Source organism: Pan troglodytes, chromosome 1 (genome assembly GCF_028858775.2).
Source record: "Pan troglodytes isolate AG18354 chromosome 1, NHGRI_mPanTro3-v2.0_pri, whole genome shotgun sequence".
Taxonomy (NCBI): Eukaryota; Metazoa; Chordata; class Mammalia; order Primates; family Hominidae; genus Pan; species Pan troglodytes.
This window is the reverse complement of record NC_072398.2, coordinates 146,525,161-146,541,604: the sequence shown is the minus strand read 5'-3', so window position 1 is coordinate 146,541,604 and position 16,444 is coordinate 146,525,161. Positions and strand designations below refer to the sequence as shown.

The 16,444-nt window shown below is 35.8% G+C and overlaps 1 protein-coding gene across 1 annotated transcript in view; it reads left to right on the top strand.

Moving 5' to 3' along the window:
- Window positions 1–16,444, top strand: part of SPATA1 (spermatogenesis associated 1) — a 59,590-nt gene that overhangs the window by 29,087 nt on the left and 14,059 nt on the right. The window contains exons 9-12 of the mRNA XM_016921559.3: window positions 9,000–9,102; window positions 10,423–10,548; window positions 13,552–13,730; window positions 15,199–15,297. Of these exons, the coding sequence (XP_016777048.1) occupies window positions 9,000–9,102; window positions 10,423–10,548; window positions 13,552–13,730; window positions 15,199–15,297 (507 nt within the window). The remainder of the gene's footprint in view (window positions 1–8,999; window positions 9,103–10,422; window positions 10,549–13,551; window positions 13,731–15,198; window positions 15,298–16,444) is intronic.

Here is a 16,444-nt window from a genome sequence, read left to right as displayed (position 1 = left end):
ATTATCTTCATTACTGAGGCTTTATAAGTAGTTATTGTTATCAGATAGCGTAAGATTTCCAAGTCAATTTTTTTTCAAGATCATTTTGGTGATTCTAGATTCTTTGTGTTTTCATATAAATTTTAGAATCAGCTTGTCAATTTCTTACCAAAAGACTACTGGAATTTTGAGTGAAATCACCGTGAATCTGTCAATCAATTTGGGAGGAAAACTTACATCCTAACTATACTTAATCTTCTAATCTATGAACACAATATATTTCTCTATTTATGTCACTAGTTTCTTTCAGCAGTGTCTGTGGTTTTAGTGTATTGCTCTTATATCTTAATATTACATTTATTTTTAGATATTTGGTATTTTTGAAGCTTCTATAGAATGGTATTTTAAAATTTTTATTTTCTAATTGTTGCTAGTTTATAGAAATGTAATTGATTTTTATACATTGAACTCATCTATTGAGATTTTGCTAAATTCAATTAGTTCTATCAGGTTTTTTTTTTGTAGATTCTTTAGGACTTTCTACGTACATATTCATGTCATCTGTGAATAACAATAGTTTTACTCTTTCTATTTTTGTTATGAATTAAGTGTTTTTTCCTCCAGCTTCCTGAGTGTGAGAAGTTGTAATGGCAATAATAATGATGGCTTCTTGCTTTCAGCGTAGTTCTGGTGATGGCCTCAACAATGGTAATTTCACTAATGGAAACATCATTTTAGGAGACCAGACCTAGAACCTGCTCCTCCAGTCTTTCTGATACACTTAATTTCCTTTATTACATTTCTTCCTGCTTAAACCTGCACTGAACTGATTCAGTATTTGGTACAGAAAGTGTGACATGGGCCAAAAACTTTTACAAATGAGAATCTCAGACTGGTTATTGCAAAGGAACTGCAATATTTTGTTAATTCGTGCTAGTAGAAACTTAGAAAAATATTATTGGAAATAGATTCAGAGCAGGAATGAAAGAATATAACTTTAAATTGGCTCAAGTTTAATAATATGGATACACTTATCAGAGATTCTGGATTTAATGTGCTAGCTCCAGCAACTGTGAGTGGTAAAAAACATTTTGCTAAATTGAGTGAGGCTGACAGAAACCTGGACAATATGGTGGTTCATACTGAGTAAATTTAGAATGCCAAGAATTTCTTGTTAAAAAGTAGAGCAAGAAATCCGAAGACTTGGGGATATAAAAATGTTAAGAGGAGATTTATATCCACTTTTTTTTCTTTTGAGACGGAGTCTTGCTCTGTCGCCCAGGCTGGAGTGCAGTGGCGCTATGTCCGCTCACTGCAAGCTCCGCCCCCCGGGTTCATGCCATTCTCCTGCCTCAGCCTCCCAAGTAGTTGGGACTACAGGTGCCCACCACCACGCCCGGCTAATTTTTTTGTATTTTTAGTACAGACGGTGTTTCACCGTGTTAGCCAGGATGGTCTTGATCTCCTGACCTCGTGATCCGCCCGCCTCGGCCTCCCAAAGTGCTAGGATTACAGGCATGAGTCACCACACCCGGCCCACTTAATTCTTTAACCAGACATTGGGGAAATATATTGGAAAGGCAACCCCAGAATTCTTTTAAAAAACCTTATAGTGGCTGTTTTGTGTCACATGGAATGAAGATAGGACTATACTTGATTTGTTTTTTCTTTTTTCTTTTTCTTTTTTTTTTTTTTTTGAGACGAAGTCTCACTCTATTGCCTAGGCTGGAGTGCAGTGACACCATCTCAGCTCACTGCAACCTCTGCCACCCAGGTTCAAGCGATTCTCCTGCCTCAGCCTTCCGAGTAGTTGGGATTATAGGCACCTGCCACTGCGCCCAGCTAATTTTTGTAGTTTTAGTAGAGACAGAGTTTCACCATCTTGGCCAGGCTGGTCTTGGACTCCTGACCTCGTGATCTACCTGCATCGGCCTCCCAAAGTGCTGAAATTACAGGCGTTAGCCACCACGCCCGGCCTACTTGATTTCTTTAGAGATGACAGTATCCCCGAAGAAGCCAATTTACAGCATTTTACTATATAAGAGAAAACAGTACCAGAGTGATCATAAGGATGTATGATTAAGAAATCCTTGACAATAGTTAATTGCCAAGGTGTCCCTAAGACTAATCATGATGTTCCTGAGACTGAAGTGGATAAGCTATTGGATAAGCTATTGGATAAGCTTTGGATAGCTTACTGAAGCTACCAGTAAGCTATTGGTCTGTAAAACCAAAAATTATTTTTAGTCTTCAGAAATAGACGTCTACCTTGAATAACCACATGAAGATTCACATCCACTTATTAAATTACCAGACCTTAGCCAGTTTACATACCCAGAACTTATTGAGTGAAGGGGAGGCCAGGTATCCTTGAGGAAAAACTCTGTCACTCAGCCACAAATATGGACTAAATTTCCTTACCTTCCTAAATTTCCTTTACCTTCCTTAAGGGGATGAGAGGTTGTTTACCCAGATGACTACAATGGAGAAAGGGAGGTACCCATACTTTTCAGGATTCATGGCAATGGCTTTGATGTGATTCTGATCGTTGGGGACCTGAATAACTCTGTGTTCCACCAATAGGGTGGAGGTTTAGAGGGGTCAGATAATAAGTGAAGTTTTAGCTAAATCAGTCTTCTGGTGTGCTGAATGGCTTTGCAAATTCTCCCTTTAGCCATTCCCTTAATTCATGAATGCATACTTTGAAGGACTTACTCAGCAAATGGCAGAATCCTCATACTGCCTCCCTGATGCTTGCAGCATGGGCAATAAGGAATGTTATAGTAGAGAGGGCCAAGTGAAATATGATGGAATGGCCTATTCATTACCAAAATAGTAAACCAAAGCATTACCAACCTCCTGGAGGAATTGTGGGTTTTGTGCCATGATCAAAACTTGAAAATGGCAGAAAAGGTTATTCCTGTCATAGCCACATTCAACTCACCTAGTTGGTCTGTGGAGAAGATTAATGGGCCTTAGTGTCAAGTGGTGACAATTGTAGCTGCTACTCCTTACATCGTCTCTTTATTAGAACAAATTATTACAGCCTGATGCTCCTATTATGCCATTCTTAATCTGGAAAATGCTTTTTTCTTCATCCCAATTAGCAGAGAAAACCAAAAGTAGCAAATAGGAATACCAGTAGACCTTCACTGTTTTGCCTAAGGGCTGTGTCAATTCTGGCTCCTTGTCGTAATCTAGTTTATAGGCAACTTGACCATATCATGATCCCCTTGGACCTGATAAACAGGAAATACCAAATAATCTAGATACCTTAGGTAAGACATATGTTTCTTAGGGGGTAGGAGATAAGCTGCAAGAAAATTTAGGAGTCTATCAATTCAGAGAAATTTCAGGGAGCTCCATGGTCTGCGACATGTTGAGGTATCCCCTTGCCCCAGCTACTATTGAGAATGAAACAAAGCACTTTGTGGACCTTTTTTGGAATTTGTAGAGAGATTTACTGCATTAGGATGTGCTGCTCTATTTTTTATTTAAACCAACTGAATCAGAAGCCTGCCAACTTTGAGTGGGACTTAAACAAGAGAAGGCTTGTAAGGTGATCCCAGAGGGATCGCAAGCAATGCTGCCACTTGTGGGGTTATTGGTTTTGGTTTTGGTTTTGTTTTGAGACAGGGTCTCATTCTGTTGCCCAGGCTGGAATGCAGTGGAGTGTTCACAGCTTACTGCAGCCTTGACCTCCCAGACTCAATCCATCCTCCCACCTTAGCCTCCTGAGTAGCTGAGACTACAGACACATGCCACCACACCCAGGTAATTTTTGTATTTTTTGTAGAGTTGGGGTTTCTCCATGTTGCCCAGGCTGGTCTCCAACTCCTGGACTCAAGCAATCGGCCCTCCTCAGCCTCCCAAAGTGTTGGGATTATAGGCATGAGCCACTGCACCCAGCCCACTAGTGTTTTAATGTCTGTGCAGATTATCCAATGATGCTTGATGTATAGTAGATTGGAATGCTGAATTGAGTCTGTACAAGCCCTGGTAGGAGAATCACAGCTCTAAGCCCTTGGGTTTGGGAGCAAAGGCATACCATCTTCAGCAAATAATTGTTGTTATATTGTTGCTGGATACTTTTATTGTTTCCAAATTTTACCTATTATAAACAGCACACACAAACAAGAGAGGAATATATACTTATGTGTAGAATTGCTGGAAAATGCCTATCTATAACTTAAATAATGCCAAAATGTATTCCAAAATGATTATACAAATTTACGCTCCCGCTAGGAATCCAAGACATTTCCTGTTACTCTACATCCTCAATAATACATACTGTCTTCACACTTTAAAATGTTTTGCACTCTGGTGGATGCTCAATGCTATTTGACTGCGGTTTGAATTTTTTAATTTCCCTGGTTACCCTTATATTTTATGGACCCCATTTTGATAACCATTTTGTTGGGGGGTTACCTGTTTTAAGTATTTCTGTTGGGTTGTCTGCCATTTATTTCTGGTTAGTAGGAGTTTTTAATATGCTCTGGAAGATAGTCCTTTGATGTTTATGTGTGTTGCAAATATCTTCCTCTACTTTGTGGCTTGTCTGTGGTTTACCTTGCTGAATACATCAAGTATTCCATATTCTTAATTGTTTCCACATTCTCTATGTCTCGGACTGAGAATGGTATGTTAGAATCTCCTTTTATTACTGTGTTGCTATTTATGCTTACACCTCCTGTGGTTTCTGCTTTATGTGTTTCTATATGTTATTTGGCACAAAGTTGTTCTTATGTGAATATTATTACTTTTGCATTATGAAGTGTCTTTCTTCGGCTCATTTAATGCCTTTTTGGCCTGAATTCTTCCTTACTGCATGTCAAAATACTCTGCTTTCTTTTTGTTTGCATTTATTTGGTATATTCCCATTCTCGACTCCCCTCCTTTTTATCTGCCTTTCTGAGTCACTTTGTTTTAGATGTATCTCTTATGTACAGCCTAGAGTTGGGTTTTGCTTTGTAAGCTAGTCTGAAAGTCTTTTTTATTTAGTTAGATGAGTCATGTCCATTTATATAATTGATATGACTGATATGTTTAGTCTCAGATTTGTCATTTTATTTTATATTTACTGTGTGTCTTCTATTTATTTGGGTTTTTTTCATCTTGGTATTTAGAAAGATTTTTATTTTTGTTCTAATATTTATCTTTGTAGTAATACACTTAAGCTAGTATTTTTGGCCCCTCTTTTTTCCTTTTTTAAAAATTTGTCCTTCTGCTTTTGATTTGCTACCTCTAAAATTATGCTCTGACTCCTCCTTGTTATATTTGAGGCAATCAGAAAACTTGTTCTACTTTCACTTTTTTCCCTCCCTTTTCTTCTCGTTTATTTTCAGTTGTGTTATTTCTACTTTGTCAAACAATATAAATTTTTTGTAGTGTTCACTTAGTCTTATACCCTCACTTTTGTTTTAGTCTCAGAGCTATAATTAAATATGTTCAACACTTAACTGCCAATTATTTTGCAGAAGATTTTTCAATGATTTCTTGGTTAGATGAAGCTCAGCCTATACTAGGAAAAGATCCTGAGCACAATATTCCCTTAGTTCTTGCACATTTAAAACTTTCTGTAGAGCAAGGATGGGCAGACTAAGGTCTGCACCATGCTTAGTAAGGCCTGTGAGCTAGGAATGTGTTTTATGTTTTTAAAGAGTGGGAAAAAAAAGGAATATATGACAGAAACCAGATGTGGCCCACACATATTTATTTACTTTCTGGCCCTTTACAGAAAAACTGTGCTAATTCCTGCTCTAGAGCCTTCATACTTTACTACTTGAAGGATAGCTTGACTGGCTATAAAATCCTTGGCTTATTTCCCTTGAGTTTCTTGTAAACATTGCACTACTGATGTCTTGCTTTATATGTTACTATTTAGAAGTGTGATGCCAACTTGATTTTCTTTGTAAACTGACTTGAGTATTTTTGCCTGGAAGGTCAGAGAATTCCTTTAATGTGTAATAGTTTTAGCAGGTTATATCTCAGTTGAGAATTGTAGGTCAGATTTTTCTAGGTACACAGTGGGCCCTTTCAATATGAAAATCAGAAATCAGAAATTGTTTTATTTCAAGGTTGTTTTCTAAAATTATAATTTTAAATAGATCTGTTTCATTGCTTTGTTTTGTTTTTCTTTCAGGGGCAACAATTAGTCTTATCTTAGATCTTCTTTACCTTTATATCTGCCACTTTCATTCTGATCCATTTTACTCTTTTCATTATGTTTCACTTTCTTGGCTCCTTTTATTTCTATTCTATGTTTTTCTTACTATATTTTTGGTCATATATGTTCCATCTTGGAACACCTGCTAATTTATTCATTTCTGAGAGAATTTCTTTTTCTTTATTTCTTGAGTTTGGCCAATTTTCATTTCACACCTTCCTATTTTCCATTTTTATTACAAATTTTAAAAATTTCTGTTTTATAGTGTTCATTAATATCTGTAAATGCTTAGTTAATTATATTTAATCTATGTTGGGAGCATTGTTAAGTTTTTCTCTGCTTCATGGCATGTTTGTTTTGATTTTACTGCTCAGTTTTGAGGTTTTCTTCATAAGTAACTGCATGAGTGCTAGATTATTTTATAGCTGTTCATGTTTATTTGCGTTGGATTTTTCCATTATCAGTAATAACAGGTGTTCTTACAGAGGAACAGGGAGTGTTGTTTTGGTGGCTTACTGTGTTTCTTAAATCAGGAGCACCCTCTTCTGCTGCTGTAGTGAAATGCAGTTTTTTGAGTTTTTGTTTGTTTGTTTGTTTGTTTGTTTGTTTGTTGTTGTTGTTTTATTTTCATTTTTCTTGAGATGGAGTCTCGCTCTCTCGCCCAGGCCTGACTGCAATGGCACGATCTCAGCTCCCTGCAACCTCCATCTCCCAGGTTCAAGCAATTCTCCTGCCTCCCGAGTAGGTGGGATTACAGGCGTGCGACACCACACCCGGCTAAGTTTTGTATTTTTAGTAGAGACGGGGTTTCACCATGTTGGCCGGGCTGGTCTCGAACTCCTGACCTCAGGTGATCCACCCGCCTTGGCCTCCCAAGAAATGCAGTTATTTATGTTTCTTTTTTTAAGTACATGGGGCCTTTTGGGGAAATGGGTATGTTTTCTTTGGATTCTTTTCCACTAGCTTAGTTCAGTGGAGCTCTTGCCTTGGCCATTTTCTTCTTTTTTCTTACCAAACTGGCTCCCAAGGACATCTCTCCCTTTCAAAGCATTTTCTTCTCTCCCAGAAGCTATGTCTTCCCATGATTACTGCCTCTGACTCCCTGTGTTTTTCAAATCCTTTCTTTTGAATTCCTCATAGAATCTACCAGGTTTTTTTTCTTTGCTCTATTTTTCCACTTCAGGTAGAGCCCTCTCTTTCCAGGCTAACTCGTGATTGGTGTTTGCTATTATTTATGTACAGTGCTGACACATAGTCCATATCTGACTCTCTGCTCAGATGTGGGCTCCTGACCATACTCTGATCTAGTAGTCTTTATTTCCTCACTTATATGTAAAGGATTCTGTGCCCAAATTATGTTGTAGGCATAAATTTGGGTGGTTTTACTTGGCTTCTTTTTATGGTAGTTTGGAAGATTTGTGGAGCAATTCTAATTTAGGTGGCTGCCATTATCCTGTGGGAACTCAACTTTATAACATAACAAAATAAATAAGCTAGAAAAATAATACAGTACTCTGCCCTTTATCTGTCGTTCCAAGACCCCCTGTGGATGCCTGAAAACACAGATAGAACTCAACCCTATATATACTATATATACTGTGTTTTTTCCTGTACATATATACCTATGACAAAGTTTAATTTATAAAGTAGGCACAGTAAACAATAACAAAAACAATAACTAATAATAAAATAGAACAATTATAACAATATACTATAATAAAAGTTATGTGAATGTGGCCTCTCTCTCTCTAAAAGTATCTTATTGTACTGTACCGTGGGTAACTGAAAGCACAGAAAGTGAAGCTACAGATAACGGGGACTAACTGTAAGACAAACAAAATAGAAGTGAGAGCTTGATGAAGATAAAAGTGAAAACTAATAACCGAAGCATAATTGAAAACAATTCAAGATCGATAAAGTGATAGTGGGAGAAACATCAACATGGTAAGGCTTGAGGTAATTCATCAGAAAAGGGTAGATATTAGTCTGTTCTCACACTGCTATAAAAAAATACCTGAGACTGGGTAATTTATAAAGAAAAGAGGTTTAATTGGCTCATGGTTCTGCAGGCTGTACAGGAAGCATGGCATCATCTGCTTCTGGGGAGGCCTCAGGGAGCTTTCAATCACGGTGGAAGGCAAAGGGGGAGCAAGGCTGGAGCAGGAGGAAGGAGTGGGGGAGATGCCACACACTTTTTAAATGATCAGATCTCACAAGAACAAACTCACTATCAGGGGAACAGTATCAATGGGGAAATCTGCCCCCATGATACAATCACCTCCCACCAGGCCCCACTTCCAACACTTAGGGATTACAATTCAACATGATATTTGGATGGGGACACAGATCCAAATCATATCAGGTAGAAACACAAAAATTAGGAAAGATGAAGGCAACAGAAACACAAACACAGAGGAGATAAGATATATTAGAATAAAATGTAAAATTATCTGCTAAAATTTTGACATGTGACAGAACTACCAATTTTCTAAGCAAATATAATCAAAATTGACTCAAGATGAAAAAAATATTAATAGGCATCTTAGAAAATATTTAAAGTTATCATAACAGGTAACTGAGACCAGAAATCTTGGAAGGAAATCATGTTTAGAAAGAAAAATAACAGATTTTTTTAAATTTTTAAGTTTGAAGTACTTGTTTATAATGTCCAAGTAATAGAATACAGAGACCAGAACATGGGAGAGAATCTGCAGCTATAAATACAAAATTTGGAGTTCATCACCACTAAGTAAAAAGAATGCATTTCTGGTTTGCATTATCAAATACCTACGGGCAAGTGAAAAAAGAATGTGACAGTGTAGCCGATCTTACTCATTTTCACGTTTGCTTACAGATAGCTGAAAAAGAGTACATCACTCTACCAGATCACCCTTCACTTCCTTGTCAACCTGTTCTTTCTTCAGGAATAACTGATATATCTTTATTACAAACTGAAAGTAAGTATAGTGCAATCGTAAGTACAGATGATTCTGTGAGGTAAAGTAAATAATGTTAATGGGGAGTTATTGTTTAATGGGTATAGAGTTTCAGTTTGAGAAGATAAATAAGTTCTGGAGATGGGTGGTGGTGATGGTTTCACAGCAATGTGAATGTTGTGCCACTGAACTGTACCATTTAAAAATATTTTAAATGGTACAGTTTGTTATGTAATATGTTCTACAACAATAAAAAAGTTAAATTATAGGAATTTTATTTTTATTTTATTTTTTTTAGACAGAGTCTGACTCTGTTGCCCAGGCTAGAGTGCAGTGGTGTGATCTCAGCTCACTGCAACCTCCGCCTCTCGGGTTCAAGCGATTTTCCAGCCTCAGCCTCCCGAGTAGCTGGGATTACAGGCGTGCACCACCACGCCTGGCTAATTTTTGCATTTTTAGTAGAGACGGGATTTCACCATGTTGGCCAGGGTGGTCTCAAACTCCTGGCCTCAAGTGATCCACCCATCTCGGCCTCCCAAAGTGCTGGGATTACAGGTGTGAGCCACAGCACCTGGCCCAGGGATTTTATATTTATTACTACATATGTTTAGTCACCAACATTATTTCATTTTAAAATATATATTCTGGCCAAGCATGGTGGCTCATGCCTGTAATCCCACAGTTTGGGAGGCTGAGGTGGGTGGATCACAAGGTCAGGAGTTCGAGACCAGCCTGGCCAACATGGTGAAACCCCCATCTCTACTAAAAATACAAAAAAATTAGGCGTGGTGGCAGCTGCCTATAGTCCTAGCTACTTAGAAGGCTGAGGCAGGAGAATCGCTTGAACCCAGGAGACAGAGGTTGGAGTGAGCCAGTATCGCACCACTACACTCCAGCCTGAGCAACAGAGTGAGACTCCATCTCAAAAAAATATATATATATTTATATATCATATATATATCATATATATATAATCCTAAAATATACATTTTCTATGTACGATTTAAGTACAATAATTTTGAATCCCAGATAAATTTACCAAAAGAGTTAAACCAAAGAATATCAGCATAACTGCTTGAGCTTTACCTAGTTTCTACACATATATGAAATGCAGAAAAAACACACTATTTTATAAATCTCCTTATATATCACTCTTGGAAACTGAAATGACTCCTTTGCATTTTCCACATGGTAAATGCTATACTGTAGCAAGAAAAACAATTTGGGATAAAATTTATTCTTGCTGCTTTAGACATTTTTAAGTTTTACACTCCATATTTTAGGATATGAGCCATCTTTCAGCTTTGAGACATTGATGAATATGAGTTATAATCTCTTTAGGAGAGAAGATTATCAAACAAATGAAACAAGTAAAGGAAGAAAGAAGGTATCTGGAAAGAAATAGAGAAGAACTAGTAAAAACGGTTGAAAAGCTATTTGAACAAAGCAAATTAAAACGATATCATGGTAAAGTTTATTACATACCTTTTATCACTATAAAGAAAACTTAAGTTTTACAGAATTGATCCTTTTAGAATAAATAATAAAGTTATAATTAATATTTACTGTTTTACTATTTTAGTTTAAATGGTACATGATTAAGTTCAATATAGAAAACATGAAATTATTATGCAACTCTATAGAATAAATGCTTTACATAGGGTTTAAAATTAAAACTCAAATATTTTCATAACTGAAACTCATTAACTTATTTATTAATTCTTCTATTCATTTATCAAATGCCTATTGAATCTGGCCACTATTCTAGGGGCTTAGGAGACACTATTAAGACAGACACAATCTTGTCCCTGCCCACATAGATCTTACAGTCCAGTGGGGAAATGATAAGCAAGTTAAGCATCAATGATACATCCTTGCCAGCGCAGTGGCTCATGCCTGTAATCCCGGAACTTTGGGAGGCCGAGGCAGGCGGATCATTTGAGGTCAGGAGTTCGAGACCAGCCTGGCCAACATGGCGAAACTCCGTCTCTACTAAAAATACAAAAATTAGCCTAGCCAGGTGTAGTGGTGGGCACCTGTAGCCCCAGTGACTGCAGAGGCTAAGGCAGGAGAATGGCTTGAACCCAGAGGCGGAAGTTGCAGTGAGCTGAGATTGTGCCACTGCACTCCAGCATGGGTGACAAAGCAAGACTCTGCCTCAAAAAAAAAAAAAAAAAACTTGATGAAAACTATGATAAAGGAATTACAAAGTTCTATGGATAGGCATACAAAGGGAGAACACCTAAATTAGATGGAAGAGATCAAGAGAGGCTTCCAGGAAAAGTGTTGGATATGCTAGGATCTGAAGTACACTCTTGGTTCTAGGTCTTCGGGCATGCTTTTCCCTCTGCCATCTACTTCTCCTCTTACCTTGAGGTACCCTCTTCCCAGTTTTCCTATTAGTCAGTCAAGATCACCTTATATATCACTTACTGTAGAAGCCTACTTTGAGTCCCTTGGTCTCTTCTGTACTTAATTTTTTGATATGTGTGTGTGTGTGCCTTACTTTTAAAAGTGAATGAATGAGGGAAGTTAAGTAAGTTTTCTTGCAGTACAATTAGAAACAGTGTTGTTAGGACTGGTGGACTGATGAGGCAGGATGAAGACAGTACATGATGGCGGCTTGAGAGTTGCTAAATTATTTGAGAGGCCTCCGTTTTGGGTTGTGTTTGAGGATTATAAGGATAAAAGGTATCTATGGAATTAAGTGGTTTTATGATTCTCAATTTACAGCAAAATTGTTTCAGCACTAGAACTGATTGAAGGTTATAGACAATGTCAGGAGATATTTCTCAAGATTCTGCTTTACAATGTGTTATCCTGAAAGTGGTGGCAATGAGTCAGCCTTGTTGTAATGTTAAAAAAGCAATTTTATCAGACAGATTTGAACAATGGACTGAAAATCACAGGACCAGGATTGTAACACCAGATCTATCTTTTACTTAGACAAGTTACTTCCCCTCTTTGTGCCTCACCCTTTCTGTTTATGAAATGGGAATGATCCATCACTTCCTATTTCAACAGGAATATTTCAAGATAAAAGGTATGTATTGGCCATAAAATATTTATTGAGCCTACTATGTGCCGGGCACTGTTTTAAATGCTGGGGATACAGCAGTGAACAAGACAGACATGGCCATGCCCATAAGGAGCTTGCTTCCCTATGGGAAGAGACAGACAATAAACAAATAAGTAAGACAATATCAGCTTTGATCAGAGCTGAGAATTCAATTAAAAAGAGCATAGTAAAGAGTGATGAGGCAGGGAAGAGATGCTTTAGGTAGAATTTTCAGAGAAAGTATCTCTGAGAAGATTAAGATTTGATTAATAGGGAGGCAGGCACAAAGGGAACACTAAATATCAAGGTCAAGAAATAAGAATGACATTGTGGCATTAAGGGCCTGAAATAAGACCAGTGCTGCTGAAACACTACGTAAGAAGGAATGCAGAGGGGGATAAAATCAGAAAGGTCAGCAAGGAATAAATGGGCCAAATCAAAGATTTTGGATTTTATTCTAAGCAAGGTAGGAAGCCACTAGAGGATTTTGAGCTAGGAATTTATATGATTTTTAAAAATATTTTAGAAAGATCAGAATGACTGCTGTATAGAATACCCTGTACAGGGGCAAGAATGAAAGCAGACAGACCAGTTAGAAAGAGAATGCAGACTTCTTGGTAAAAGATGATATTGACTAAGGATGTAGCATTGAAGAAGGTGGAATATGCTAGATGCTAGAAGTATTTTGGCAGTAATACCGGTAGAAGTTGCTAAGGGATTGGATAATAGAGCATGAGATAAGTATCCAAAATCTTGAGCTAAAGTTCCATGTAGCTATATAATTTTAATTAAATCACCTTATAAAGTAGAATTTTTAAATTTGAGATTTTTGTTTCTATGATAATCTAAAAGAAAGAAACTAAACAAATTCTGGTATACTGGCATATAGTTTGTGTTCCTATTAAGTTTGTATTTAGAATCTCATTGGTATCAATGCAATTTGTTAAACTGGTAGTGTTTAATTTCTAATGATTAATTTTGGATCAGTTTTCCATAATCATGGGAAAAAGTAACATATATATATTACTTTTATAGTTATATATGTTATATGTATATATGTTATAGTTTTATATGTTATAGATTACTATATATAACAAGTATATATATTGCTTTTATAATATATATTACTATTCAATGTATTACTTTTAGATATATTACCTTTATAGTAATGTATATTACTATAAAATATATATATATATTACTATATTTCTATACAAGTTCTCTTATAATCCAAAAAACATTTCTTCCTCAGGTCTAATGACCTCAGTATATAAAAAAAGGAGAAGAGGAGAGAAAGAGGAAAATGGTTTAAATTGACATTAGCTCCAGGATCCTTTCCAGGATGAAAAGTTGAATCCTTTAATACTCAAACGAAGGCCTTTCCTTTTATTTTATTTTATTTTTTTTTATAGCCTACAATGGTTGGAAGAAAAAATACTTGGAAACAAAGAAAGTCACAGCATCAATGGAGGAGGTTTTAACAAAACTTCGAGAAGATTTGGAACTCTACTATAAAAAACTGCTCATGCAACTTGAAGCCAGGGAGATCAAGATGAGACCAAAGAATCTGGCAAACATCACAGACTCCAAGGTATTACTAAATGTATCCCCCTTCCGTTAGAGAAGTTATGTTCAAAACACATGCTTTATAAGTGCTAGTAGTATCACAAGATGCATTAGGCTAACTTTGACTTAAACTTGCTTAAAACAATAAAAAAACTCATGACCTTATGTAATAGGAGGAGCATTGCTGAGGAGATACAGTCAGCAGCTTAATGTTGCCTTTAAGGGGTCTGATATTTTCTTCCTATTATTTTCAGTGTTAATTTCATTGTAAGACTGCTTCTAATAGTAGCAATAGAGTGGTCAAGGGCAAGTAGGGCTTTATATCCCCAAACAGGGAGAAACCTCTCTCTGAATCATGGAATATATAAATCTTTCCCTTTATCCTAGGTAAGGGATCAACTAGGCCTACCCCTGGATGAGAAATAGTTGCCAAGGAATGCTATATGCTGACTGACTTACAGACTAATTAGGATTTACCTCTGTACCTGGGACAGGGTCCATTTCCTGACTCTATGGGAAAGAGGCAAATACCTGATGAAGTAGGGCAGGGGACAAACAGTGTCTGCTATAGTCCTGTTATTTGGTGGTGGTGGCGGGAGGGCTTATAACACCTAGGAATTTAAAGAAATTATGAAATTTTGATCAGTTCTTTTTTTTGAGACAGCCTTGAATCAGAGACATGAAGTTTATTTTATTATTAATTCCACCATATAATTAAATAACAGATAAAAAAATTCAAGAGGGCATTTAACAATTTGATTTGGGTTGGATCAATCCCACTTATTCAAAAGTAATTTTAAAATATGTTAACTATGATTAAAAGTAAGGATTTAACTTTAGACAAGATGAAATATTAAAAGTTTATTATTTTAAATAAATTTAATATAAAGTCCAAATAGGCTCAAGTAATGGTTTGTCCATAGTAGTTGGTACCTTTTTTTTTTAGCATAGCTTATACTTTATCTTACTGTTTAATCAGTTCAATATAAGAATTTTTTCACAAAGCCAGTTTAAAACTCTTAAATAACTTCTTTAGCGAGGACCACTATAACTCATAAACTTTTCTGGACAAAAACCAAAAAGTCTTCTTATTTTAAATAGGTTTTCTTGTATTAAATTAGTTTTTGCATATAAAATATAGTATCATATTATTAAGTATTTTAAAATAATTCTAATCTGATTCAGCTGATAAAGCATTATGACAATTTTAAAGTCTTGCTAATAACTAAGATATTATTCCTTTCATAGTAATAGTTGTTGGTTTTTACGGTGCTAATTTAATGGTAACTTTAGAGAAAGTGTTCCCTAAAATGCAAGAAATCAACAGAAACAAATAGTAATTTCTCCAAAGCAATTTAGTTTACTTTACGGAATAGGTTATTTTCATGATTTACTCTTTTGATCTTTATCATTTCATAGTTTATGTTCACAGGGCAGTTAAAAATAAAAATGTTTATATGTTATACTAAATAAATGTCTATCTATCCACACAGAATTACCTAATAATCCAGATCACTGAGGTACAGCATGCAATCGACCAGCTTAAGAGAAAACTGGATACTGACAAAATGAAACTCATAGTAGAAGTTAAGGTAATTTACATTTTTCCTAATCAGATTATTATAACATTTATCTTGAAATAAAATATTTTGGTGTTTTAACTTTGGGTGTCAATAATATAAGGGTAGCCAGGATTGATTGTACTAAAATTGTTACCTTAACAGTAAAGAGCATAGGTGAAAAAAAAATGCAAGAAGAAAAACTAAACCTGTGAAAAGATGCATGATATAATAAAGCCAAAGTAAAATTTAGTAAAATTTTACTAGGAAGAATTAAAGGAAAAGGAACCTGTGAGTCAATATATTCTCAAAAAAAATTTTAAGTAGTTTTCCTGTATTAGAATTATTAAGTCTGATAAACCACTGAGCTCTCCTCTGAACTGACATTTAATTTTTCATGGGTAATCATTTCATTTTTTCTGGTTATTTTCATATGTATTCTATTATTTAAATATGAATAATGTGTCTTCTACTAGATGTTAAGTTTCCTTCCTGGCAGAGACTATGCCTTAGTTAACTTTGTTTCTCCCATGGGACCTTTTGTATAGCAGATGCTTAGTAGAGTCTTCTGGGCATGCTCTATTAGGTGAGAATTGTGTACAACTAATTACATCATAGAAATTATCTGTGAAGTACATATGTATTAAAAAACCTTTTTTGTTGAACAGAAAACAGAAGATTATACATTTTCATACAAGTACCCATAGCAAGGCAGGAAAATGAGAACGATAATTATATGAATGCTCTCATTTCTTTATCAGAAACAGCTTTATGACACAGAATAATGACTGCATTCTAGAATTAGCTCTTTTTAAAAAAATTTTAAAAAGAAAAAAGAAAATCAGTACTGTCCTTGGTTTCAGATAAAAATAAAAATAAATAAAATTTAAAAATAAAAAAATAGAATTAGCACTGTCCAACAGAACTTACGTAATGATAGAAATGTTCTATGCCTGCACTGTCAGATTGGTACCCACTAGCCACCTATTGATATTGAGCACTTGTAATGTAGTTTGTGTGACTGAGGAACTGAATTTTACATTTTATTTAATTTTAGTTAAGTTTAGTAGTTACATATGGCAACTGGCTTCTACTATACTGGACAGTGCAGTTCTAGATTCTTTTTACAAGCAGCATTCTCGAGGCTAAATAAGCCCTGGTTTGGCACTGAGAAGCTTAA